Source organism: Protopterus annectens, chromosome 4.part0 (assembly GCF_019279795.1).
Source record: "Protopterus annectens isolate FY-2018-M chromosome 4.part0, PAN1.0, whole genome shotgun sequence".
In the NCBI taxonomy this organism is placed as follows: Eukaryota; Metazoa; Chordata; order Ceratodontiformes; family Protopteridae; genus Protopterus; species Protopterus annectens.
In genome coordinates this window covers 1,998,044,962-1,998,072,804 of record NC_056733.1, presented here as the reverse complement: position 1 = coordinate 1,998,072,804, position 27,843 = coordinate 1,998,044,962, and the positions used below count along the sequence as shown (strand labels likewise).

At 42.5% G+C, this 27,843-nt stretch overlaps 1 protein-coding gene across 1 annotated transcript in view; it reads left to right on the top strand.

Moving 5' to 3' along the window:
* Positions 1 to 27,843, top strand: part of KPNA4 (karyopherin subunit alpha 4) — a 1,407,074-nt gene that overhangs the window by 1,070,562 nt on the left and 308,669 nt on the right. The window contains exon 12 of the mRNA XM_044069621.1: positions 26,835 to 26,963. Within this exon, the coding sequence (XP_043925556.1) occupies positions 26,835 to 26,963 (129 nt within the window). The remainder of the gene's footprint in view (positions 1 to 26,834; positions 26,964 to 27,843) is intronic.

Genomic DNA, 27,843 nt, shown 5'->3' with positions numbered 1-27,843 from the left:
ATAACTTGAATGTTAACATGAGAAATGCCATGAAAGAGTTAGTGACTTCTAGAGACATCAGAATAATGAAAAGTGATAAGGGAGGGTTCACTGTTTTGATGAATCAAAAGGATTATATTAACAAAATGGAATCTATGCTTAGTAATGTGAATGAATATAATATTGTTTTGACAAAGGACATAGAGAAAAGTTTTAGATATGTCAACAGCTTTTTGTATGAAAATTTGATGTGCAGCAACATGGATTCTGCAGTGTATAATTTTTGTGAAGTAGAACATCCTAGAATAGGAGTAATGTTTGGCATTCCTAAGAGTCACAAAAGCCTAACGGACCCCCCCCTTCAGACCTATTATTTCTGCCCCGAATTATGTCACAGCGGGTATGTCAAAAATGATTGATGCAATGCTTAGTCCTATTGTTTGCAAAATTAAGTCGTATTTGACGGACTCTTGGACTTTTTATTAGTATTTGGTTTGTGAATGAAGCTCATTTATTCAGTCTGACACAGCACATTATGTTCACTCTAGATGTAGTGTCTTTGTACACGTCTATACCCCATGACAAGGGGATAGAAGCAATGAGAGCATTTTTACAGCAATGCAGCAATGTAACTAACAGAGAAGTTAGTTTTTATTGTGATTCTATGGAAGTGATTTTAGAAAATAACTTTTTTTTACTTTTAATCATAGATTTTACAAGCAAGTTCAAGGAGTTGCGATGGGGTCCCCAGCAACCCCAGTGTTTGCCAACTTAGTCATGGGGTGGTGGGAACATACCATCTTGGACTCCCTGAAAACTGAATTCAAGATCATTTATTATAAAAGATTTTATAGATGATTTAATTTTTATTTTATATGGAGGGGTTCGAGAAATGCAGTTCTGTAACAAGTTGAATGAGGTTTCTGACTTTTTGAAGTTTCTTGTGGGATGTTATGGGAATTCCATTAATTTTTTGGATGCAACTCTGACATGGGATGCATTTGGAAAAAAATTTACTAGTAGTATTTTTCGTAAAGAAACCTTTGAGTAATTATTTACATGCAACCAGTCAACATGCGAAATTCATGCTGAATAACATACCCAAAAGCCAATTTATACGAGCTGGCAGGATGACGAGTGTTGATGAGACATTTATTAATGAGCTTGAATTCATCATACAATTGTTTTTGGAGAGGGGGTACAGTGAGAGTTTAAGGGAAGCAGCTAATGACATTTCTAAGCAACGTGCAACTTTGTATCCACCCATTTTGAAAAATAGACCAACACCCCAAGTTAAGGAAACTGGAAAGTATACTGAAATTTTATGTTTCAGTATGAACATGAGTGTTGACAATATAGGCATACGTAATATTATAAACAATAATTGGAAGATCCTCGAAGGAAATGCTGTTTTAATGGCAGCTATTAAGGGGAAACCAAAGTTTGTTTATAGGAATGAACATAGTTTGAAAGGAGCATTTGAAAAGGGGAGAGATAGAAGCATATGTAGCATTAAGAAGGGGCACATTAATAGGGGTAATCACAAATGTCATGATTGTTCTGTTTGTGGGTTTATTTTAGAAGGTCCTTATATTCAACTTCCTCACATACCTAACACTATAGGGGTCCCTGGTAATTTCTGTTGTAAAACAAAAGGAGGAGTTTATATTGCAGTGTGTGACAAATGCTCATCATTTTATATTGGTATGACTACTAGAAAATTAAATGTTAGAATGAGGGAGCATATGTATAATTTTAGAAAAAAGGACAAAAACCAAATATTTTATAGACAATAGTGTTGAATGTATTGGTTTTAAAAAATTTTTGTTTTCTATCCTGGAACACTGTGAACCTGATTACAGGGGGGGGGGGTGATTACAGGAATTTTTTGGCTCAGAGAAACTAGATGGCAAATTAAATTACAGGCGGATCATTTTCCTGGGTTAAATGAAGCCATTAATATCAAATGTTTCTTAAAAGATCGTGAAGCATATGTTTTATAATGTTTGTTATTGTAATGTATTCAATTATGCCCATTCTATAGTGCATAATGATGAATGAAGAGTTTGCTTTTTGTAAAGGGCTCTTTAATTACGATTTTACACTATGCAATTGATTTTAATTGTGTGCAGTATTGGGTCCGGAGCCACTCTGCAGGCACTGACATCCAATGAGGCTTTACGGATAACCTATGCAAGACAAAGACCAATGCCAAAGCTGCCTGCTGAAGCCGCACCCAGAGCGATTGAAACACTGAGGCCAAAAATCAGGACCACTCCCAGAAAAACTACTACTACCCGCCATCTTCCTCAAGGCCAACCTGCTCAGTCACAACAGCTTCTTAAGATGGCTGAGGATCTTATCGCACTTATTAGTGGCAAACAGACCACCCCAGCTAAAAGGAAAAGGGACATTTCTCCAGAGATTCCCTCAGAAGCTGACTTTGAAGAATCTGACTTTTTGGATTCAGACAATGAAAAACAGCCCCTTACCACATTTGAAGATCCAGATGCAGTGGAATACACCCCCCCCCCCCAGGACCTGTCTCTTGGAGAGACCTTACACACCCTTAGGGAACATTTCCATTGGGAAGCTCAGGATTATCCCCAGTCTAAGAAGAGGCTGAGAGTTCCTTGACATTCCCCAGCACAAACCCTTAGCCTTTCCTCTCATTTCGGATGTGGTAGAGGATATTTTTATGGAGTCCAGCCTCACACCTGATGCACTGTCCCCTGCACCCAGAAAGCTAGACTGGTACTGTAGGGTGCCAGACACCACAAATACTTATTCAAAAATCCTGCAGCAGATCCAGAGGTCACCCAGGGACCCAGAGGGGCTAAGGCCAGTTCCTCCAAAAACCCTATTCCATCTGACAAGGATAGCAGAGCTCTAGACAGATGGCTTAAAAAAATATGCACCTCTGCTACTTTTAGCTATTAGGGCTCTAAACTGACAGTTCTATATGTTAAAATATCATCAGCATACCTTGGAACTATTAAAACAGAAATTTCCTCCTTGCCATTCAGTTCAACTTCTAGAGAGCTAGGGGAACTCTTACACTCCATCTCTAAAGTGGCAAAGCATTCCCTGTACTATGGAAACGATGCCCTAGAAGCCTCTATCAGGGCTGCCGTTGCACGGTCAGTCATTAGCAGGCATGCATGGCTGAAAGAGCAACCTGTGCTTGATCATGTCAAATCCAAACTCCTAGACCACCCCCCCCCCTCCCCCTAGAAAAGGACTGTCAACCTAAAGGAAATGATTGCAGTGCTCAGGACTATCACAGCTTTCAAGAGCCACCTGAGACCAGGGGTGCTCCTCATCAAAACAGACAGTGCCACAGTCACATCAGCAAGTAGGGGGAGACACAATCCTACCCGCTTTGTTCTCTAGCATTGCTCCTCTGGCAGACGTCGATGATGGGCCTTCATCTGATAGTCCAGTACATCCCAGGGGAGCACAGTACCCGAGCAGACCACCTCAGCAGAAGTGTCCTGGACCCCCACGAATGGCAACTTCAGAGGGAGATCTTCCTCTCAATCACTCAAACTTGGGGGACCCCAGAGGTAGACCTCTCCACATCCATACAAGACAGACAGACCAGTTCTGCAACAGGGAGTCCCACCCAAAAGCCTGGAAGGTGGATGCCCTCTCCTTCCACTGGGGCAACCTGTTTGTCTACGCTTTCCCTCCTTTGCCACTGATCTCAAGGGTGCTGCTAAAGATCAGACAAGAAGGGCCAAGAGCTATACTAATTGCTCTCAACTGGCCCAGGCAACATTGGTACCCCTTGCTACTCAGCCTAATCAAGGAGCCACCCAGGAACCTGCCTCTCACAGAAGGGCTTCTAACCCAAGAAAAAGGAAAAAAAATGCATCCCTACCTGCAAACTCCCAACCTATCCGCATGGCTTATACCCCAGAGGTGGATAACCAACTGTTGAGCAAGCAGGTCCTGGAGATAATTAAGGAGGCCAGGAGGCCCAGCACCAGGAAGTCGTACTCTGCAAAATGGAAAAGATTCAATGCCTGGTGCCAAACTAAAGGTACAGTCAGCTCCTTCACCCCTCTCTCTCTGATTCTAGACTACCTGGCGGAGCTAGGACAAAAAGGATCATCTTACTCTTTCATCAAGATGCATGCTTCCACTATCTCTGCCCTCTCCCGTACCAAGCAGCCTTTGTTCTCCCATCCCCTGCTAAAACAGTTCCTTAGAGGGGTATCTCACATCAGGCCACTTACACCTGCCTGGGACCTGAACTATGTCTTGGAAAAATTGACCTTACCTCCTTTTGAACCAGCTGCATCTTCAGAACTAAAACACCTCTCTTGGAAGACCACCTTCCTGCTGGCCATAACCTCAGCTAGGAGGGTTTCTGAGCTGCAGGCACTCATGGCCATTGAACCCTTCATAGTCTTCCATGCAGACAGGGTGTCTCTTAGAACTAACCCTTCTTTTATGCCTAAAGGGATATCTGACGCAACTCGAAATCAGGCTTATACATCTTCCCACCTTCTTTCCTAACCCTCAGAACAGGGAGGAAAGAATCCTGCATTCACTGGATGTGCACAGACAACTTGGATACTATCTGGATAGAACCAAGCTTCTGAAAGACTGACCTGCTCCTGGTCAGCTTCGTCCCAGGGCAGAGGGGAAAACCTATCTCCAAGCAGACCATTTCTAAATGGATATCCAACTGTATCCATTTCTGCTGCCTCTTCCATGGGGAAACTACTCTCAAACCTGTCCGTAACCATTCCACTAGGGCAGCATATACTTCCACTGCTTTCCTCAGCGGGGTCCCTACCAAGGACATCCTAGAAGCTGCCACTTGGACTTGTTCCACACTTTCATGAAACACTACCATTTGCCTGTTTTCTCCAAAACCCAGGCTGGCTTTGCCTCTGCAGTCCTGCAGGGCATGCTAGATCCTGCCTAGAGCAGTGCAACCCTGTCCTTTTCCCTTACCCTTCTACCATCCACCCTACTGTCAGCTTTGGGAATCTTCCCACAAGTGACGACTGCAACAGTGAAACACGAAGAACATAGTACAGTTGTGTACACTTATATGTAGCTGTTCGAGTGTATTCACTGTTGCAGTCCTATTTTCTCTCCCTCCCTTCCCCCTTTATTTCTCTCACTTTCCTCCTTAGCTATGTATACCTATAGCCATTTCCCCGATTGGCTTTCCGGGCAGGGGCTCCTGTAGGTTGGGGCAAGAAAAACTGATGTAATGGCATCGGCTGCCCTGCTTTATACCACTGACGACCCTGGCATCAGTCCCTGGTGACCTGCAGCCAACGGAGAGGGAAAGTTTTTATTCCGGTGTTCGGGACGACTGAGGGCTACCCAGCATGGATAACCCACAAGTAATGACTGCAACAGTGAATACACTCTTAACATCTACACTTATGGTAAGTGTACACAACTGTACTTTCTATTACATGGAACTAGGGGATCACAAACTGTTGTCTTTGTTCATTGAGGTCCAGCTGGAAGCCTCCAACACCATCAGGTCCAGCACCTCCTTTTCACCCTCATTCCCCTGTACTAGTGATGTCTGAGGCATCCATTCTGTCATCCTCATTATCCTCAGACCCTTTCTTGGCAAAGGATCCTTGAGCAAGTTGGACTTCCCTTTCTTCCTGGTCCTGCCTACTGAATTCTCTCTGGGGCCACTTCCTTCCCCACCCTTGATCAGAGTATCACCTCTTCTGATCCGTTCCTGTGATCCGATCCCAGTGGAGAAGTCTTCCAAGTCACCATTTGTGGCATCTTCCGCCCAGTCCGCCAGATCAGTCAGGAGTATTAAGCTGTCAGACTTAAAACAGCTGATTTGATCCTCTTTTCAGACCCAGTTACAGCTAGGAATCCTCCCAGGCTCCTAAGCCCCTTTGCCTGAGGTCCTGGCTCCACATCCCTGTTCTCTCCTGGTCACTTTTCCGTGGGTCCAGCCATGTTGCCACGCACCTTTTCAGTTTACACAACTTGGCCACTTTGGGTGCCAGCTCCTTTCTTGGAAGTCTGGGCTCTGTTGTCAAAGCCATGCATACCTTGGAGCCTAGGGTTTGGGGCCACAGCTGTCGGGTTGACATTCCATGCTTTCAATTTTGGCTCCAATCTTGACATCTAAGCTGGCAGAATCGGAGCCGAGTACTGATGTCTGCCTGTGATCTGAGGAGTGCTGGGTCTAGTCGACTAGCTTCAGCTTTTGACACAGTAGAGAGGATATTTTCCCAATTAGAAAAGGGAACTTCAGCAGTGGATTCTGGATCCTTCTCTTTCTTATGCTTTTGGGCCTATGGCTTTTCACCAACTTTTTCCAGAGCAATCCATACTTTTGCGACCCGAGGTTTCCCTGTATTCAGGGCCCCCCTGTTTCTTTTGTCTCCTCTTGATTCTCCTGTCTTTGGGGGGGGGGGACAGAGCAGGTGCAAGAGGAAGCACTTGGATTCCCCTGATGAATCCCTCACTGAGAACACTGACCTCGGTGAAAGGGAGGGTTCCCCTGACTTCCCTGTGAGAATGACTCTTGACGATTTATTGGAATTATTGAAACATCCTGGGAGATTGACCATAGAATCCCCTTCCACAGAGGAGTCCATTTTTCTGGAGGCATTTGGCGCAGCCCCATCCATGTCCTGGGTGGTTATAGACCTGGTGTCTTGGAGGGTTTGGAGGAAACCAGTATGGTGGAACCAAATTGGTTTATGACCTCTTTTAAGGTCAAGACCCCATTTTTAGTAAGGGTCCAGAGGTTGATGCTGTCATGGTTGTGGCAGAAGGATATCTCTGAGGAGAGTTTCTCAGTCCATCTGCTCAACAGGAAGTCTGATGTTCATGAGGAAGCATGATTTTACCTACCTTGCTTATTTCTCAAGGTGAGACATGGTGGCTGAAGTGTCAAACATTGTGAAGAGATTGTAGCCCCAGGTAAGGCAGAAGACTTTGGAGGTCCAGTTTTCAGCCTTGTAGTCTTATCACAAATGTTTCCATGAGGCTTTTTTCCAGTGCTCTAATGGGGTATATCACTCAGCAGGCACCAGTAGAGCCATGCACTGTTACACATGGATGCCTTTGTGCAGTTGTTCAGTCTACTTTAAGGTGTCCTTCACTAATGCTCCATTGGATGGTTCTTCTTTTTTGTCCAAAAACTCAAGGAGATGTTGGTCTCTGTCCTGTTCAGTCCGAGCTATCTGCCTTCTGTGTATGTTTTGCCTCAGTAATCCTGCTCCAGGAATCTTGGGGGGGGGGGCAAGCGCCTCTTTTTTTGCATAAAGTACAACAGCCTTTCCAGGATACTTCAGGAGGAAGGTTCCCCCCACAGCAGAGGGTGTAACCATAATGGTCACCACACAAGCAGCAGAGACTGTCCACAGAATGAAGGCTTCAGTGGAGCTTTCTACAGGAGTAATTTTTAGTGCTCCTGAACAGTTACCCAACTGCCATGCTGTGAAGGCAGTCATGGGTCCATTGGCTCTCCACCCAAAAGCTTGGGAGCCCATCACCTTAGACACATTGGTGTTGAGAGTTGTGTCCAGAGGCTGTACAATTCCCTTCTTATTTACTCTGAAAGTTTCCCAAAAATCTCTTTCAGACCTGCCAGTCCTTTAGAGAATGGATGCAGAAGTAAAAATCCCAGAAGCTGCTGGCCAACTGGAGTCATACATGAAGTCCCACCAGACCAGCAAGGATCCATGGTGTATTCCAGATTATTTTTGGTACCAGAGAAAAACAAAGACCTCAGACCAATCCTGGATCACTGCATACTGAACTGCTGTGTTGAACAGACCATATTCTGGATTGTCATTGTGCTGTCCATTCTAACTCTTCTGAGGAAAGATGACTGGGTGTACTTAGCAGGTCTCTAGGATGCCTGCCATGAGATAAAGATAGTAATGAGATTTCTCTGCTTTTGGCTGGAGGCCAGGCATTGCCAATTTTAAGCTCTGCCCTTTGGTTTCACCACAGCCGTCTAAGGTATATGGCGGTAATGGCAAGGATTCCAGGTTTTAATGTACCTCTGAATGATTGGCTCCTCACTGCTTCCATGAGAGCATCTTTCATCAACTTACTCCAGCTGTCTGTCCTTGGACATTACAGTGAATTACTAAAGTCTAGCCTGGAACCAGTGCAAATGTTGGAATTTGTTGGCTGCCATTTGAATAAGTCACTCAGATAGTCAGGCTTCCATCAAACAGACTAGACTAATTTCCCTTTGCCTGCAAGCATCTCCCATTCTACAGGATCCCACACCTTTAGCAACTGCAGTTCTCCATCTCTTGAGGCATATGGCAGCATCTATCTGTCCTGTTCCTCTAGCAATGTCTCAAATGAGTTTTACAGTGGACTGTAGCACTTCACTAGTCTTATGTCATACATCCCATGGACTTTCCCAGTGCTTCTGCATTGGTGGTGGTTGGAGTTGCTGCTGGTTACAACAGAGCAGCCTTTCCTTCTCCATCCCCTGGCCATAGTCTCAGTGGAATTTCCCTTCTGGGGTGAGTGGACATTTGAAGGGGAAGATGGTCCAGAGGACCTGTTTGAAGTTCGAGGCCAATCTTTACATTGATGTCTTTGAGATGAGGATGGTCCTTCTCACTTTTGCAGGCCTTTCAGGAACTCCTCCCCAAAGGTTTGATCGCCATCCAGATGTGCAGTACATCAGTTGTTTGGTTTCTGAACATGCAGGGAGGAACTTGTTCCTGTCCCCTTTACTGAGACCCTGTTTTGGCAGTGGGCATTGTCCTCTCAGCAGTTTCTGATTTAGAATGCATAGCTGGGGAAATCCCGTAATTTGATGTCTTCTCCTTCCATTCCTCGGCGTATGGGTTTTTGGATCAGAGTCCAGTCTGACTTCTGCCACTTTGAGCACTGGATTCAAAAGTTCCAGTTTCCTTCCCTTATCTGTAATCCTTTTCGTTAACTGAAATACCCCAGATTTCATTTGCCACCACAAGTGTAGGACAGATCTGTTTGTGCTCTTAGGAGGTGAGCATATTCTAATTCAAAATTTTTTTTGGCTCAGTACATGTATAAATATGTTGTCCTGTAATATTTTTAGTAGGATAGTTTTCCTTACTTATTTGCCTCTCCCCTAATCCCTTTTCTTGGTCTTTGTTTTGGTCATCGACCTTCTACTTTTGCAAATATATTTAAAAAAAAAAAGAAGCTTAATCTGATGTCAGTTTTCATTAGTTTCTCAACTAATGGGCTTAGATCCAGTCTTTTGATCTGACTCTTCCATTTTACTAGCTTGTGACCTCCAACAAACTGTCAAGCTCCTTCCCTACCTGTAACGAACCACCCCTAACATCTCTCAGGTCTTGTTCGCTGCTTTAGTGTCTAGACGTGGTCGATGTCATCTCTCAAGATTACAGTGGGAGATGCGTTTTTTGAACTTCTTATATAAAGCTATTGCCTTAAATCTTTTAACTTAAGTGATGTTCTGTCATTTTTCTTACACTTCTAAGTGTAAACATTCCTACCATCATTGGTAGGCTTAACTTCCCTTCCCTTTAACATTTTTTACACTTTGTGTAGTCTTCCTTAATTGCCATTGTTGGTATTTTGTCTTTTTCTACAAGATAATTGTAATTCTGTAATACCATTGTTTGTATTTTACCTTTCCTGTCCTTCCTGTTAAAAAAAAAAAGGTTTAGTTTAGCTTTCTTGTTACAATAATTTTCTCTTTAACATTAGCTGAAAAAGCAGGTTTTAAAAAGTGATCAGTGTGGGCATAAGTTGCATTACTCCAATGACCACACTGTATGTATTCCTTGGGTCCAGAGCCATCTACAGCAGGGCTGCACTATCTGTTGTGGGTTCAACCCCCTTGCACTAGCAGGCAGAAAGAATAAGTTGATTTTAAAAGGATCACTGCCGCCTTCATTTTCTGAAGCCATTGCTGGGGTTAAATCCCTGAAACACAAATCTAGAGACCCTACGAAGAGGTCGAAGTCTTCTGAGTTTCCAGACTCTTCATCGCAGCTAGGAAAAAGAAAGAGAAGCTGAATCTGAAGTCTGTTGCAGTCTGACCCTCATCAGATTCGGTTAAGCCTGTGTCTAATCTTACAGCCTCTAATCTGAAGCCTTTGGCAAGGGCAATGTACTCTCCAAGTCTGGATCCATTCCCATCCAGAGTGCCCTCTCCCTGTTTAGAGGCTCTCAAAATCGCCATCCTTGGTATCTTCTGGTTCCTTCAGGAGTCTCACGGAAGCAGATATAGAGAAGATGGGTTATCCTGCTGGCAGGCTACCTGCAGTTCGGCCTGAATTCCAAAGTCCTGGTCCGGCATCGGTTGCTGTCTCCTCTTCCCTGACGTCAGTGCACCAGGGGTATATAAGATGCAGCCGACGCCATTTTCTTCAGTTTTTCTTGCCGCGCGGTGCCCGAAGCAAAAGCAGTTAGCAAGTGCTGGTCGGCCGACTCCTGAGATTTTCGAAATTAAATTTCAGATCCGAAGTCTTCAATAAAGCTAAGTACCTCGTTGGGGAAACTTTTTTTTCTTGCTCCAGACCGATGTCAGAAAAAGTTAACAGTTGTATTTCTTGTGGGAAGCAAATACCTCATAAGGATTTTCATTCTTACTGTATTCCTTGCCTAGGCCCTGACCACGACGTTGCTAGTTGTCGGTTTTGTGCTAGATTTAACCAACGCACTATTAAGCGTTGGTACAATTTTGCATTTCATTACTTTGGCGGAAGGTTTAACTATATAATGCCGTTCTAACAGCCGATGACTGGAGTTCAAAAAAAGTGCAAGGAAAAAGAAAAGGACAGGCATTCGAGGTCCAAAACCGACGACGAAGCCTCCTCTAGGCCAGTTGCCGGTTCTCGGTGAGGCACTTTCGCAGCCCCTAACACCTGCTACCTCAGAGCCACAGGCTGCCTCCGACTCCCACGTGGAGACATCTAGGCCTCTGGATACTCAAGGTATTGGACCTTTGGAAACCATTCCCTCAGATGGGTCCGGAGCCGCTGAGCAGGCATCGGCTTCTGAGGGTGTTTTCAGACCTTACACAGCTTTATATCAAGTCAACCTCAGCATCCAAGACAAAGACTAAAACAGCTTTAAAGACAAAGAAACAAGTACAGCATTCTCCTGGACAGACTTCCATGCCTAAGAAACAGATGCTGAAAATGGCCGAAGACCTAATTACTTTGATCAGGGGTTCCCATCCCCCACCTGATAAGAGGCCTAGGCAAGACACTGAATATGATTCCTCTGATCAGGTTTCCATTTCATCTGACTCCTCTTCAGAACAGGAATACTCTCTTCCTCCCTATGAGGACTCTGATGCTGAAGAATCTATCCCTTCAGCCTCTCCTCCTGAGGACTATTCTTTTGGGGAAACCCTGCACACCATGAGGGAGCATTTCCACTGGGAGAGCCAAGATTATTCAGATTCTAAGAAAAGGCTCAGAGATTTTCTTTTATTGCCTCAACACAGACCTCTTGCTATTCCATCTGTACTAGACATTGTAGATGTTTTTTCAGAGTCCAGTCTGTCTCCTGACTCTTTACCCCCTGCACCAGTTAAGCCAGATAGGTACTACAGGGTTCCAAATTCACATAAATTTCTATATAAAAACTCTGCTGCTGACCCAGAAACTATATCTCATGGTCCCAAAGGGGTCAAGGCTTCCACTGCAAAAAAAACCCTGTCCCCTCTGATAGGGATTCTAGAACACTGGACAGATGGGGGGAAAAAGTTTACACCTCTGCTACCTTGGCTGTAAGGGCTTTAAATTGCCAGTTTCATATGGTTAAATATCAGCAATACCTAATGTCTCTGCCAAAACAGAAAATGCTGACAAACTCTGAATGTCCTGAAAACAAGGAAATGCAGGATTTATTGCATGCAGCTGAACAAGTGGGAAAGCATACTTTGCAATGTGGTTTTGATTCACTAGAGGCCTCTTGCAGGGCCGCTGTTACAGGCTCTGTCATTCGAAGGCATGCTTTTGTTAAAGGAACAGAATCTGCCTGATCATGTTAAAGCAAAATTATTGGATGCTCCATTAGAGCATGATACTTTGTTTGGTGTTAAGGCAGAAGAGGTGTTAAAGAAAATGGAGGGTAAAGGGAAATCTATGCAGACAGTAAAGGATTTCTTACAGGTTCAGCCACCCAGATTTAGCAGGAACTGGCCTTCTAAGAATTGGTCCTTTCCAGTTTCAGACAGGCCACAAAGAGGCAGATACAGACACCCTAGAGGCATATCTCAGCCCCAAGGCTCATACAGGCCTAAACAATGGGGTGCTTCTACCTCCAAAAGTGGAGAAGACAAATCACAACCATATAGGAAACCGTCCCAATGACTTCCTACTGCCAATGCCAAGCACTTAACTTTTGGCAGCACCCTTAGGGGGGAAAGCTAGCACTTTTTTCACAAAATTGGCACATGATCACCCAGGACAAATGGGTACTGAATATTGTTTCTCAGAGCTACAGGTTCCACTTTCACACCCTTCCAAAGGTAAAAGGTATGCCAGATCTGCCACACAATCAATGGGCAGAGGCACAAAAGCAAATTTCATCTCTCACGGACATGAGGGTTATTCAGCGAGTACCACAGCAAGAGCAGGGACAAGGATTTTACTCGAGGCTTTTCTTGGTACCCAGAAAGGACAAAGCATGGAGACCAATACTGGACCTGTCTACTCTAAATACTTTTCTGGACGTTTCAAAATGTTGACACTGCAGCAACTTCTGCCTATGCTGGGCAAGAAGGCTTGGCTCGTAACTTTGGACCTCAAAGAGGCATACCTGCATGCCCCAGTCAGACAATCTAGCAGAAGATACCTCAGATTCTTAGCTGGCTCAATGCACTACCAATTCTCTGCACTACCGTTTGGCTTATCTACTGCACCCAGGGTCTTCACAAAATGCCTGGCACCAGTCATTGCATTTTTGCAGACAAAGAGGAATTCAGCTATATCCCTACTTGGACGACTGCCTTATTCAAGCAGAGAGCAAGGACATTCTACTAAAGCATCTGGTGTTTGTAAAAAGATTACTAATTTGCCTAGGGTACACAGTAAACGAAAATAAATCAAAACTAGTACCCTCTCAAGAGATAATATTCCTGGGTGCAAGCTTAAATACAACTGCCCAGATGGCTTATCTCACGCCAGACAAACAAAGGCAACTGACTTCTTACTTCGAAAAGATGGCAACAAAAACCCAGTTACCTGCAAGAAAAATTCTGCAGGCTTTAGGCTTCATGGCATCCTGCATTCTGCTAATTCCATATGCAAGGCTGCATATGAGGAAGCCACAATGGTATCTAAGAAGTGTTTGGACTCAACATTGCCACAGCCTGGAAACATTAGTTACCCTCATCCCCTGCCTGCAGCAGGAGTTTCGATGGTGGGCACAGGCTTGTCACCACAACAAGGGACAGCCATTCACTTTACCCACAGCCAGGCAGACACTAACAGATGCATTGGATTATGCCTGGGGGGCACACATGGCAGGAAAATGTATTCAGGGCACTTAGCCTGCAAGCCAAATGCATCTTGATATCAATCAAAAAGAGATTCTAGCTGTACAGAATGCCCTGACAGCCTTCAAGGATCTACTCCAACAACTGTTGCTAAAGACGGACAATACTACAGTCATGTGGTACATAAGCAAGGGGGCACACATTCCAACCCCCTCTGCAGGCAAGCCGTGACTTTGTGGAACACAGCATTGAATTATCAAGTGCATCTGCCAGCACAATTCCTGCCAGGAAAAACAAATACTCTGGCAGACGAACTAAGCAGAAACCTGATGGACCCTCACGAGTGGAAACTAGATCCACAAGTCTTCAGCATGATAACAAGGAAATGGGGATGCCCAGACATAGATCTATTTGCCTCCCCTCACAACTGCCAACTACAGAGATTCTGCACAAGGACTTACCACAAACAAGCATGGAAGGTGGATGCTCTGTCATTCAGCTGGAAAACCCTTACAGTATATGCCTTTCCTTCACTGCCTCTCCTCCCCAAGGTACTCCTAAAGGTCAGACAAGAGAAGCCAAAAATGATACTGATTGCCCCAGACTGGCCACGCCAGCACTTGTACCCAATTCTAAAGAGTTTGTCTCAAGGCCCAGCCTGGACTTAACCTCAAATTCCTCATCTTCTGACCCAACAAAACAATCCGATCCTGCACAGCCAACTCAGAACCTTAAGTCTCTCTGCATGGCAAATAATATAACCACTCAGAACACACCTCTCTCTAAAGCAGTTCTGGATATTATTTTGGAAGCCAGGAGGCCCAGCACCAGAAAATCTTATGCAGATAAATGGAAGAGATTCTGTGCTTGGAACCAGGCACAAGGAATTGACCCGCTTGTTCCAAATATTCCTGAGATTTTACAATACCTAACTGAGATGCTGGACAAGGGCCTATCCTTCTCATCAATTACGATCCATGCCTCTGCCATTTCAGCTCATTACAACACGGAATCACCTATATTTTCACATCCACTGCTAAGGCAGTACCTCAGAGGGGCCAAAAACATAAGACCCCCCAAGGAGAGCACCGATAACGAACATGGGACCTCAATTTTTGTCTTGGAAAAGCTCACATTGCCTCCTTTTGAGCCAGCCAGTTCAGCCAAAATAAAATTCATATCATGGAAAACAGCTCTGCTCCTAGCAATAACTTCAGCAAAAAGAGTATCAGAGTTACAGGCATTAATGGCTGTGGATCCTTTTATCATTTTCCATCCGGACAGGGTTTCTCTAAGGACAAACCCAACATTTATGCCAGAGGTAGTATCCAGCGTGGCTCTTAATCAAACCATTCATTTGCCTACTTTTTATCCAAATTCCCAGAATAAAGGGGAGAGACTTCTGCATTCTTTGGACATACACAGACAGCTACGCTTCTACTTGGACAAAACTAAAGCTTTCAGAAAGACTGAGAAACTTTTAGTGGCATATGCTGCAGGATCACAAGGAAAAGCTATCTCAAAGCAGACCATTTCAAAATGGATAGGACACTGCATTTGTTTCTGCTATTCACAACATGGCAAATCAGTGCCTAAGGGCATTAGGCCACATTCGACCAGGGCAGCAGCCACCTCAGCAGCCTTCCTCAGAGGAGTACCAACCAAGGATATTTTGGAGGCTGCAACTTGGACTTCAGTGCACACTTTTACCAAGCACTACCACTTACCTCTTTACTCTAAATCCAGAGCAGGCTTTGCCACTGCAGTTCTGCAGGGCCTCATAGCCACTCCTAATTCTATTTAGACCCAGCTGCCCAACCTCAGCTTTGGGATTCTACCCAAGTGTAATGACTGCAACAGTGAAACACGATGAACATAGTACAGTTGTGTACTTACCATAAATGTAGATGTTCGAGAGTATTCACTGTTGCAGTCCAGGTTACCCACCCACCACCCCCCTTTCTTTGCTGGGACTTATCTGTACTTCTCTATTCTATACAACCTATGTGGTGTATTTGCTTGTAGATGAAGGTTTTGTTTATTTTAGTGCATGCTTTTTATAAGCAATGTTTTTAGCCTACCCTTTTGGTGTCCTCTGACATCTGGGGCAAGAAAAACTGAAGAAAATGGCATCTGCTGCATCTTGTATACCCCTGCCGCACTGACGTCAGGGAAGAGGCGACAGCAACCGACGCTGGACCAAGACTTTAGAATTCAGACCGACTGCGGGTAGCCTGCCAGCAGGATAACCCAAGTGTAATGACTGCAACAGTGAATACACTCTAGCATCTACATTTATGGGTAGGTACACAACTGTACTTTTTAGTGGACAAAATGGATTATATAAGTAGTATGAATGCAATTTTGAATGAGACACAAATACAAAATGGCTTCCATTAATTAAGTTAATTTAGCAAAAAACAAAATTTATTTATTCCTACAGGACTCATTATTACAAGGGACCATTAATGAGAAAGTATGTAATTTTTTGCATAATGAAAATGCCCACAGTTTTTGGAATCCCCAAAGTACATAAAAGTATAGAGAAACCACCATGCAGATAGTCTCAGCACATAACTCAATGACATATTCATTTGGTGTTTTTGTTGATAAGATGCTTAAGGAATGTATAAGCAATGTGGAGTATATACTGAAGGATTCATGGCATTTTTTAAGCCAAATGAGAAAATAATTTTATAGTTATTCTAGCAGTTTCAGTACTGTTAATGTCATGGATTTGTTTTCCTCTATCCCTCATGAAGAAGGAATTGAAATGTTTTGGGAGACAGTTTACGAATTAAGTACATTAGATTCTATTATAACAGATTTTGTGACTTGATGGAGATGATTTTAAAGTGCAACTGTTTCTGGTTTGAGAGTGAATATTTCAGGCAGATATCTGGAATAGCAATGGGAGCTAGTTGTGCCCCAACATATGTAAATATTATGTACGCATGGGAAAAGAAATATATTATGACAAGTAAGCACAGGAATCATTGGAACTTGTACCGACATTTTTTGGATGATGTATTTATTTTATGGAAAGAAACAAATGAAGTCAGGGATGAATTTGTACAGTATATTAATGAATTACCCTCCTTTCTTAGTTTCACCTACACACATTCTGACTTAAATGTAAGCTGTTTGGATGTGGAATTGTCTAAGAACCTTGTGACACAAAAATCTGAATGTAAAATTCACAGGAAAGAGACATTTTCAGATAGTTATTTAGATTTTTACAGCTGCCATCCGAACCATACTAAAAGGAATATTTTTAAAGGACACTTAGTGAGAGCTGCTAGAATGTGCTCAGATATTGAATTTTTTGAGGCAGAGGTAGTTAAAATTGTTGGAAATGTTCATAAAAAGGTGATATCCTATAGATTATTATTAAAGTGTGGAAGTTAAGGAAGGATGGGGGTACTAGGTACAAACCCTTGCTAGGAATACAAGAACCATTCAAAAACTTTGCTAGGAAATTTCTGTCAGTGCATATTTAAATGCTATGGTCATCCCTTACGGGCCTTATTCAAAAGACATAAGGAACATTGTCACTAGAAATTGGACTATGTTCATAATTCACAATGAGATATTAGTATAGAAGGAGACAAGCCATTATTTGTGAACAAAACCGGCCACAATTTGAAATGTTGGTTTGCGCACCCAGTGAAATTTGGTTCCGATTATCTTAAAGGCACCAGAAAATGCGGCATGTGTAATATCTGCCGTTATGTTTTAGAACAGAACCAGTTATATTTAATGTCACTGGACATGATTTTGAGACTTGGGATGGAAATTGTAATACATCAGGAGTAGTCTACATTGGAATATGTGCCCAATGTGATAGTTACTACATTGGGAAAACAGAAAGAGCCTTTAAAAAGAGAATTTGCGAGCACTTAAATGCAATAAAAACCAAAAATCAGAACAATGCATTTTACAGGCACACACTAAATTGTAACAAGTTCAGAGGTTTTAAGTTTGGGATTTTGGACAAAGTTGACAAGCAAAATAGGAATGATGTCTGGGAAATGGATCTGGAAATGAAAGAACTGGAATGGCAGTTAAGATGTAATGCCACCATTTTACCAGGATTAAATGAACATAACTTCTGTTATATCTGTGTTACAAAATAAAAGCATTGGATTTATAAGAATTGTATAGAATGTTATATTAAGTGCCTTACTGAATGTGGTTCAAACACTTGTAAAATTTTGTTCACAAAATGTTTGTTTAAATTTTTACAATAGTGATGAAATTTTCATAAAAAATTGTTTTTTTTAGATATGAATGATTATTATTTTAAAAGTTTCAGATTTTTAACATGCATCTTTAATTTAAGAAAACATTTTTGAACAGACCATTTGTAATCACTGTTCTGAAAGGCTTACTTTGGAAGCTAAGCAGGGTCGGGCCTGGTTAGTTTTTGGATGGGCGACCGTCGGGTAACACCAAGAGCTTTATTTATGTCTTGTTGTAGTACATTGTTTTAAAGTGCTTTTAAGAGTTTTTATTATACAGTGGCGAAGAAGATGCTTCACAAAATATTATTCGATCACTTGCATGTGTACATATATTGTATTTTTATTTTTATATTAATTCACTTATGCAGTTTATGCACATTGTTTAATGTACCTTTAAGAAGTAGACCATGAAATGATTAAATCTTATTTAACCATAGGGTATAAAAAGTGATGAGTGCTAAAAGATGGCAGGTACTAAAGAAGTCCAAATGTTTTGTTAGGATGAAAGTGCTAAACCTGCTCTCATGTTTTACTTTATTTTATTTTTTGGTGATGTTAATAAATGTCTGTATTAATGGACTTTGGATTTGGATCATTTGTTGGTGGATTTTTTTTCATCGCTGGTGGATTTATAACATATTCCATTTGCATGGGAAAGTAACAACAGCTGGTGTCTTTTTATGGTTACTACATTGCAGTGATTTAAGATTCAGTGTTGGATTACAGTGAGTCTATTCAGAAGACAGTTTTTCATATGTACTTTTGAAGCAATTTGTTTGCTATTTGCTGCCTAAACATTGTGAACTGTTTTTAGTTTTATTTGGCTTATTTTTGTTTTCAGTGAGGTTCTCCTTTTGGATTCGCAAGATTGAAGGTTTGTAAGGATTGGAGCAGCATAGAGAAGGCTAGGAAGTAGATAAGCTTGAGCCAAAGAGTCTCGTTAGGAATTTGTTGTTCCTATAAGAGACACGATTTTTGTTTTATTTGTCTTTTTTTAAAGGATTGTTGGAGGTTACATTTTAAGTTAAGTTGCACTTCATTTGGGTTAAACAGCAATTCTGTGTAACGTACAAAGTTTTAGTCTTAGAACTGTAAGCCCTCATGTACATTGAGCCCTTCCTTATTTTTCATCAAGACACACACCTGATAGGACTAATCACTCTTTTGTGCCTAAGGTGCTTTCTGAACTATCCTTAAACCAGTCTGTAAATCTTCTGTATTCTTTTCTTAACCACAAAATAGGGTAGAATGCGTCTTTCATTTACTGGATGTTCTCAGACCACTCGACTTCTGTCTGGACAGGGCCAAGGCCTTTAGAAAGTCCACTCAACTTTCTGTAGCTTTTACAAACAACAAATTGGGAAATCCTACCAGCAATTTCAAAATGGATTTCTGGTTATGTTGCCTTTTACTACCAACTTCATGGGAAGCAGAGTCCTAAAAATATTAGAAATTCTACCAGAGCTACAGCTAATACAAATAGTTTCCTGAGAGTAGCTCCTTTCAGAAGAATTTTAGAGGTTACTACTTTGTCCTCTGACCACACCTTTACTAAACATTAGAACTTACCTTTCTTTTCCAAAGCCAGAGCTGGTTTTGCCTCTGCAGTTTTATAGGGAATCTTGGCATCTGCCTAAATTCTTTCATCCTCCCTATTTTCAGATTTGGGAATCTTTGCATATTAGTGCAACTCTGAGTACAGTACAGTTGTCTGCTTAATATAAATGTAGATGTTAAACTCTCTTCACTGTTGCAATAGGTCTTCCTTCCCTCCTTTCTCAGTGTGATCCGTTCTGGCTGGGATGGGCACCCCTTTCCTATCCTTTCTCCCTCCCATTCCCACCTCTGCTTCTCCTTCAGGTCTTTTGGGCTTTTAACATTCCTTAGTACTTTGGACACTTTAGGTGCCTTGGGCTCCTTTGAGGGCAAGAAGAACCTGTAAGTGCTGGCTGGCAACCCTTATACCCAGACATTCTGCCTTCAAGAGCAGGACATCTGTCAGCCCAGTAGGAGGGCTTAAAATCTCTGTTGTTCTGGCTATCCAAGAGGTAATACAGCAAGCATAGTCCACATTGTTGTTGCTGTAAAAGTGAACTTTAATATCTGCATTTATGGTAAGTAGACACAAATGCACTTACTTTGATGGTCATTGCATAACCCATTCTTCTTCTCTTTGAGGAAGGTGGAGTAGATGTTATCTATAGACTTTCAGGTTGCTTATTTTCACATGAAAATAATGTAGCAGTCCTGTAGGTACTTGTGCTTCTGGCTGTGATCCAGTCCTTACCAGTTCAGAGCTCTGTTCAGTCTCACCACAGTCCCCTGGGTGTTTTACCAAATACATGGCAGTAATGTCAACTTCCTTCCGGTTGCAAGGATTGCAAGTGTTCCTTTTCTTGGATGACTGGCTCCTCACTGCAAGGACAAAATATGTAATCCAGGCAAGAAGGCACTTGCTGTAGTTGTTTCGATTCTTAGCAATTTATGTAAACTGTGAAAAATTAAACTTGGAGTCTACTTAGTCACTGGACTTCATAGGGTGTCAAGGGAATGTCATAAATTGCAGAACTTCCTCCAGCAAGACTGATTTAGCATTGTCTTAAATCACAACAGGTCATGGTGCATTCAAATCTTCAGCTTGCCTAGTTCTTCACTTCATAGGTTTTATGGTGCCCTCCATAACCCTGGTACTTCATAAAAAGTTTTTGAGAGTTTTGCAATGGACTTTTTCCGTTCAGTGTTGATGGACTCTGTCCATCACCCAGTCAAAATAACCACCCTGTGTATCTCTTGGGGGATGACCACCCCTTTAATATCACAAGAATGACACCATCTGTGATAGCCATAGATGTCTGCCTTGTGGGCGGGGAGGGGGCATTATGAATGGAGGACAGTTCAGGGGACACATACCAGTCAAACCTGGAACATTCTCCCCATCCATGTGAAGCAAAGTTCCTCACTAACCCACTTCAAGTGTAACTTGGACAATTGGATGGGGGAACAGGAAATTTATCCTTGGTTTGGCACTTACGTCTCTAATGGGCACAGGTAGCCTGTAAATGGGTCATCTCCCAGGCCCCTTGTTGTAAATGTTTCAGCTCCCAAGCCCTTGCTTATATTTAAGGATACCAGAACTTGTCAGATTTGTGATGGATAGCTAGGCTTAAAAAAGCCCCTGTGGTTGTTAGCCTGGTAAACACCTGTGAACATATGAGCAATTTACAACTGTTCCTTAGTTAAGACTTGCTGATGTTCTTCATGTTTCACTGTTGAAGTCATTACATTTGGGTAATCTGCTGGCAGGTTGCCCTCAGTCGGCCTAAATAACAAAGTCTTTGGTCCTGCATCGGTTGCTGTCTCCTCTTCCATGACGTCAGGGGTATAAAACATGCAGTCGATGTCATTTTATTCAGTCTTTCTTGCCGTGCGGTGTCCGAAGCAGAAGCAGTTCGCAAGTGCCGGTTGGCAGACTCCTGAAATTTTCGTATTAGAGTTTCAGAACCAAAGTCTTTAAACTAAAGCTAAGTACCCCATTGGGGAAACTTTTTCTTGCTCCTTACCAATGTCAGTAAAAGTTAATAATTGCATTACTTGTGGGAAGCAAATACCTCATAAGGATTTTCATTTGTACTGTATTCCTTGCCCTAGGCCCTGATCACAACATGCCTTGCTGTCGGTTTTGTGCTAGATTTAACCAATGCACTATTAGACGTCAGTATATTTTTGCTTCTAAATATTTTGGTTCAAAATTTAACTATCCTGAAATGTCGTTGGTTAGCAGTCCGACTACCGGAGTTCACAAAAAACGCAAGGAAAAAGAGACAGACCGTCGAGATCCAAAACCGATGACGAAGCTTCTCCTAAGCCAGTCGCCGGTTCACTGGTTCTCAGTGAGGCGCTTCCGCAGCCCCTGATACCCACTACTTTTGAGTCACAAACTTCTACCAAGACCCATTCAGAGTCCGGTATGCCACGAGATTCTGAGTATTGAACCCGCGGATGTCTCTCTCTTGGATGGGTCTGGAGCCGCTGAGCAGGCACCAGCTTCTGAGGTTGTTTTCAGGCCTCAACATTTTTATATTAAACCTACGCCAACAGCAAAAACAAGGTCAGAAACAACTTCTGTGTTTAAAACCGACACATGAGCCACGTGCTCAGGCCCCTATGCCTAAAAAACAGATGATAAAAAATGGCTGGGGATTTAATTACCTTGATCAGGGGTTTCCAACCACCACAACCCCCCCCCCCCTCGCTAAGAGGCCTAGGTAAGGCACTGCTTATGAATCTTCAGATCAGGTTTTCATTTCTTCAGATTCCTCTTCTGATCAGAAATTTTCTATTCCACCCTATGAGGATTCTGATGCAGAGGAATCCATCCCATCTGCATCTCCTCCTGAGGATTACTCTTTTGCAGAGACATTGCATACTTTAAACATTTTCACTGGGTGAGTCAGGACTTCCCTGAATCAAAAAAGAGGCTTGGGCATTTCCTTCTTCTTCCTCAGTGTAGGCCTTTGGCAATACCTCCCGTATTAGACATTGTTGATTATGTGTTCTCGGAATCAAGCATGGCTCCTGATTCCCTGCCTCTGGCTCCTAGTAAGCCAGACAGATATTACAGGGTTCCTGACTCCCACAAATTACTTTTCAAAAATCCTGCTGCTGATCCTGAGACTATTCCTCAGGGTCCCAAGGGTGTTAAGGCTTCTACAGCCAAAAAACATGCCCCTTCTGATAGAGATTCCAGGGCGCTGGATAGATGGGGTAAGAAGGTTTATACGTCTGCATCCTTGGCAATCAGGGCTTTAAACTGCCAGTTTCATATGCTTAAATATCAACAGCATGTTATGGGCTTACTGAAACAGTAAATAATGATTTCTGATTGTGTGAAAAAAAGAGTTAAAGGATTTATTGCATTCAGGAGAACAGGTTGGAAAGCATACTTTGCAATGTGGTTTTGATTCCTTGGAGGTTTCTAGTAGGGCCGCCGTTACTGGATCTGTGATAAGAAGGCATGCCTGGCTCAAAGATCAAAATCTGCCTGATCATATTAAAGCTAAATTGTTGGATGCCCCTTTGCAACATGATACTCTGTTTGGTAATAAGGCAGAAGAGGCTTTAAAGAAAATGGAAGACAAAGCTAAATCTATGCAAACTGTAAAAGATTTCTTGCAAGTGCAGCCACCCAGGTTCAGTGGGCAATGGCCTACTAAAAATTGGTCCTTTCCTGTGTCCAACAGAGCCACTCAGAGCAAGCTCAGGTGCTCAAAAGGCTCCAGATATCAATCACAGGGTTCTTTCAGGTCAAAGCAATGGGGTGCCTCCACCTCCAAATCTGGAGGAAACAAAGCGCAACCCTATAGTAAGCAGTCTCAATGACACTCCTCTTCCATCTCCAAGCACTTATCTTTTGGCAGCCCCCTTGGGGGGATAACTGGCACTTAATGCTCAAAATTGGCAGTTAATTACCCAGGACAAGTGGGTATTAAACATAGTATCCCAGGGGTACAGATTTCATTTCCATACTTTGGCAATTCCAAACGGATGGCCGGATCTGCCACAAAACCAGTGGGCAGTGGCCCAGAAACAAGTTATGTCCTTCATGGATATGGGGGCTATTCAACCGGTACCAGAAAAGGAAAAAGGAAAAGGTTTTTATTCAAGACTTTTCCTGGTACCCAGAAAAGACAATCCATGGCGTCCAATACTGGACTTATCGATTCTGAACACGTTTCCTGGACATTCCAAAATTCAAAATGCTGACTTTACAACAGCTACTGCCTATGCTAGGCAAGAATGCTTTGTTAGTAACTCTAGACTTAAGAGGCATACCTGCACATCCCAATAAGGAAATCAGTGCAGAAGATACCCCCACTTCAAAGCAGGTTTTTTGCATTACCAATTCTCTGCACTGCCCTTTGGCTTATCTACTGCACCCAGGGTCTTTACAAAGTGCCTGGCACCAGTAATTGCATTCTGCAGACAAACATTCAAATGTATCCTTATCTGGACGATTGTCTCATTCAAGCAGAGGACAAGGACACTCTTCTTCAACATCTGGTGTTTGTAAAAAGGTTTCTAGCATGCCTAGGGTACATCATAAACGAAAAGAAATCACAACTGGTACCCCCTCAAATAATTACATTCCTGGGTGCAAGCTTGAATACAACTGCCCAGATGGCTTACCTCACGCCAGACAAACAAAGGCAACTGACAACATACTTCAAACAAATGGCAACAAAAACCCAGTTATCTGCAAGACAAATTCTGCAGGCTTTGGGGTTCATGGCATCCTGCATTCTACTAATTCCATATGCGAGACTGCATATGAGGAAACTACAATGATACCTAAAAAGTTTATGGAGTCAACATTGTCACAGCCTGGAAACAATGATTCCTCTCGTTCCCTGCCTACAACAGGAGTTTCTTTAGTGGGCAAAGACATATCACCAAAACAAGGGACTGTCATTCACTCTACCCCCTGCCACCCAAACCCAAACTACAGATGCATCAGACTATGCTTGGTGAGCCACCTGGCAGGGAGATGCATTCAGGGCAAATGGAGCCCAAACCAAATGCATCTGCATATCAACCAGAAAGAAATGCTAGCTGTTCAGAATGCTCTGACAGCCTTCAAGGACTTAATTAATCCAGGACAACTACTGATAAAGACGGACAACACCACAGTTATGTGGTACATAAACAAGCAGGGGGGTACACATTCCTACCCACTTTGCAGACTAGCCTTGACCTTGTGGAACACAGCCTTGACTTACCAAATACATCTTCAAGCTCAGTTCCTGCCAGGAAAGCAAAATACTCTGGCAGACGACCTAAGCAGAAATCTTATGGACCCGCACAAATGGAAACTGGATTACACAGAAATGGGGGAGCCCAGACATAGATCTATTTGCCTCTCCCAAAATTATCAGGCAAATTCTGCACAAGAACTCATCACAAAAAAGCATGGAAAGTGGATGCTGTATCATTCAGCTGGAAAAACCTATCAGTCTATGCCTTTCCCCTCTGCCTCTACTCTCCAAGGTCTTACTAAAAGTCAGACAGGAAAATACAAAAATGATCCTAATTACTCCAGACTGGCCTCGCCAGCACTGGTACCCGCTTCTAAGGAATGTGTCACACCTTCCTCCATGGTACTTGCCTCAAGTACCTCATCTACTGTCTCAGCAGAACTATCAAATTCTGCACACTCATCTCCAAACTCTGAGTCTTGCAGCATGGCTAATCAACTAATTATTCAAACCACAACTCTCAGTAAATCTGTGATGGATGTCATTTTGGAAGCCAGAAGGCTTAGTACTAGAAAATCTTATGCTGATAAATGGAAGAGATTCTGTGCTTGGAACCAAGCACAAGGAATAGACACACCAAAGCCCCAGTATTACTCAGATTTTACAATACTTAACTGAGATGCTTGACAAGGGCCTATCTTTTTCTTCAATAAAAATTCATGCCTCCCCTCTTTTCTCATCCACTGCTTAAACAGTATCTTAGAGGGGCCACAAATTTAAGGCCTCCCAGGAGAGCACCAACTCCTGCATGGAACCTCAATTTTGTGTTGGAAAAACTCACCCTGCCTCCTTTTGAACCAGCAGCTACTGCGGATATAAAATGTCTATCTTGGAAAACAGCTTTTCTTTTGGCAGTCACTTTAGCAATAAGTGTTTCAGAACTACAGGCTCTCATGGCAGTGGAGTCTTTCATTATATTTTACCCGGACAGGGTGGCCATCAGGACCAATCTTTCTTTTATGCCTAAGGTGGTATCCAGTGTGGCCACCATTCACCTGCCAACATTTTACCCAAATCCACAGAACAAGGAGGAGCGGATTCTGCGTTCATTGGATGTACACAGACAACTATGATTATTTGAACAGGATCAAATCTCTAAGAAAGTCTGAGTAACTACTGGTAGCATTTGCTGCAGGATCAGAGGGGAAGGCTATATCAAAGCAGACTCTTTCTAAATGGATAAAGCCACTGCATTCATTTCTGCTATTTGCACCATAGTAAACCTGTTCCCAAGGGGATCAGATCACATTCCACCAGGGCTGCCTCTACTTCAGCAGCTTTTCTCAGAGGGGTCCCAACCAAAGACTTCTAGAAGCTGCTACTTGGAGCTCTGTTCATACCTTCACAAAGCATTATCATTTATCTTTCTTCTCTAAATCCAGGGCAGGCTTTGCCGCTGTAGTCCTGCAGGGCCTTATAGCCGCTCCTAATGCTGTTTAGTTCCAGCCTCCCATCCATAGCTTTGGGATTCTACCCAAATGTAATTACTACAACAGTGAAACAGGAAGAACATAGTACAGTTGTGTACACTTACCATAGATGTAGATGTTTCAGTGTATTCACTGTTGCAGTCCGGGTTACCCACCCGCCATCCCCCATTCTATACCTTTCTTTCCTTCACTATTCTCAAAAGCCTTTGTGGTGTATTTGCTTTTAGTTGAAGGTAAAGTTTATGTTACTAAATGTGCATTTATATATTTACAGTTTTTGTATATATATTTTTTCTCCCCATTTGGGGGGCACCTGACATCTGGGGCAAGGAAAAACTGAATAAAATGGCGTCGGCTGCATGTTTTATACCCCTGACGACCTGACGTCATGGAAGAGGAGACAGCAACCGACGCAGGACCCAAGACTTTGTTATTCAGGCCGACTGAGGGCAACCTGCCAGCAGATTACCCAAATGTAATGACTGCAACAGTGAATACACTCAACATCTACATTTATGGTAAGTGTACACAACTGTATTTTTTTGCTTACATTTTAAGTGTTATCGTTAAATATGGCTTTTAACTTATTCCACAATCAACTTCTCTGTTATGGCTCTTTCAGATGAAAACTGAAGAATATTTCCAATAGTGATGCGCTTAGGAGGCTACTGACCAAGGTTTTTTTTAGAATCTAAGGACATTACTATCTTAAATCTCTAAGAGACAAAACTGTCTGAAAATCTTTCCAGGATAAACACAATATGAGTGGACTAAATTCCTAATGTTAAGATTGTTTTAGTGACCACTCCTTGAGGATATACTTGTATCACGTTTGTATTGTACAACCTGTACATTTGTATATGATGTTTTAAATAGCAGACTTGGTTTTTGCTTATGTGACTGGCATATTTTTTTCCAGACTGCAGCACTCAGAGCAGTGGGCAACATTGTTACTGGTACAGATGAACAGACACAGGTTGTTCTGAATTGTGATGCACTTTCTCATTTCCCAGCACTTCTACAGCACCCTAAAGAAAAAATAAATAAGGTAGGTATTTTTAGGCTGTTAACGTTTTGAAATGGCTGTGTGAAATTTGATGTTGTGGTGCACGGACATAAGCTGAGTTTATGAGCGTTAAAGATCATAGCACTGACCTTCAGTGGTCATAAATGTTTAGAATGAGCCACTGTCTCTTCTTCAGAACATAAGATAATCAAGTCACTATTGCAGTAGCCTAAGCTATATGGGGTTATAGTTAACCAATGATGGGACAACCAAGACAGCCTCCAAAATTTTAAGCCATTTTTCCACATGCCCTAATCACTGAAGGACAGGAAGAGAGCCATAGTAAAGTCAGTTTTTAGGGCAGAGAACCTTCAGAACCTTGTTGCCATTGAAGTATGCTCTCCCTACTGGTTTGGAGTGATTGGCTGTTGGTGCTTCACCAGGGTTGAGCAGGTAAGTTCCCATCTTGAAAAACCACCTACTTCTGTCAAAATTTCTGAAAAGTTTACTTTTTCTTTAGAAAATTTAAGCTATGAATTGTGTTTTAGTGGTTGTCACTAAAATTTGTGAGAAAATGTTAACTTTTGTCAGGTTAACCTGTTTGGAGACCAACTGATTTAATTTTTTTTGTGAAATTGTAGTTCTTTTATTGGATATTACAGATTGAGGCTTAGACGTGAGGTTTAACTTCAAAAATTGTAAGATCCTGTCAGGTTACAGGTGATTCACAGACTTGTCAACGATGTGCTAATGCTTGTCAAGCTAGAACATGGAGCAGATTGCGAGCACTTTTGGTTCTTCCTTCCCCTTTGTGTAAGAAGAAAGTGATGTGGGAATCTTTAGTAGTCATGTATGCTTCTTTATATCTTTGGCCTCTGAATGACACTGCTGTGGCAAATTGGGTATCTCAAACTTTTTATCG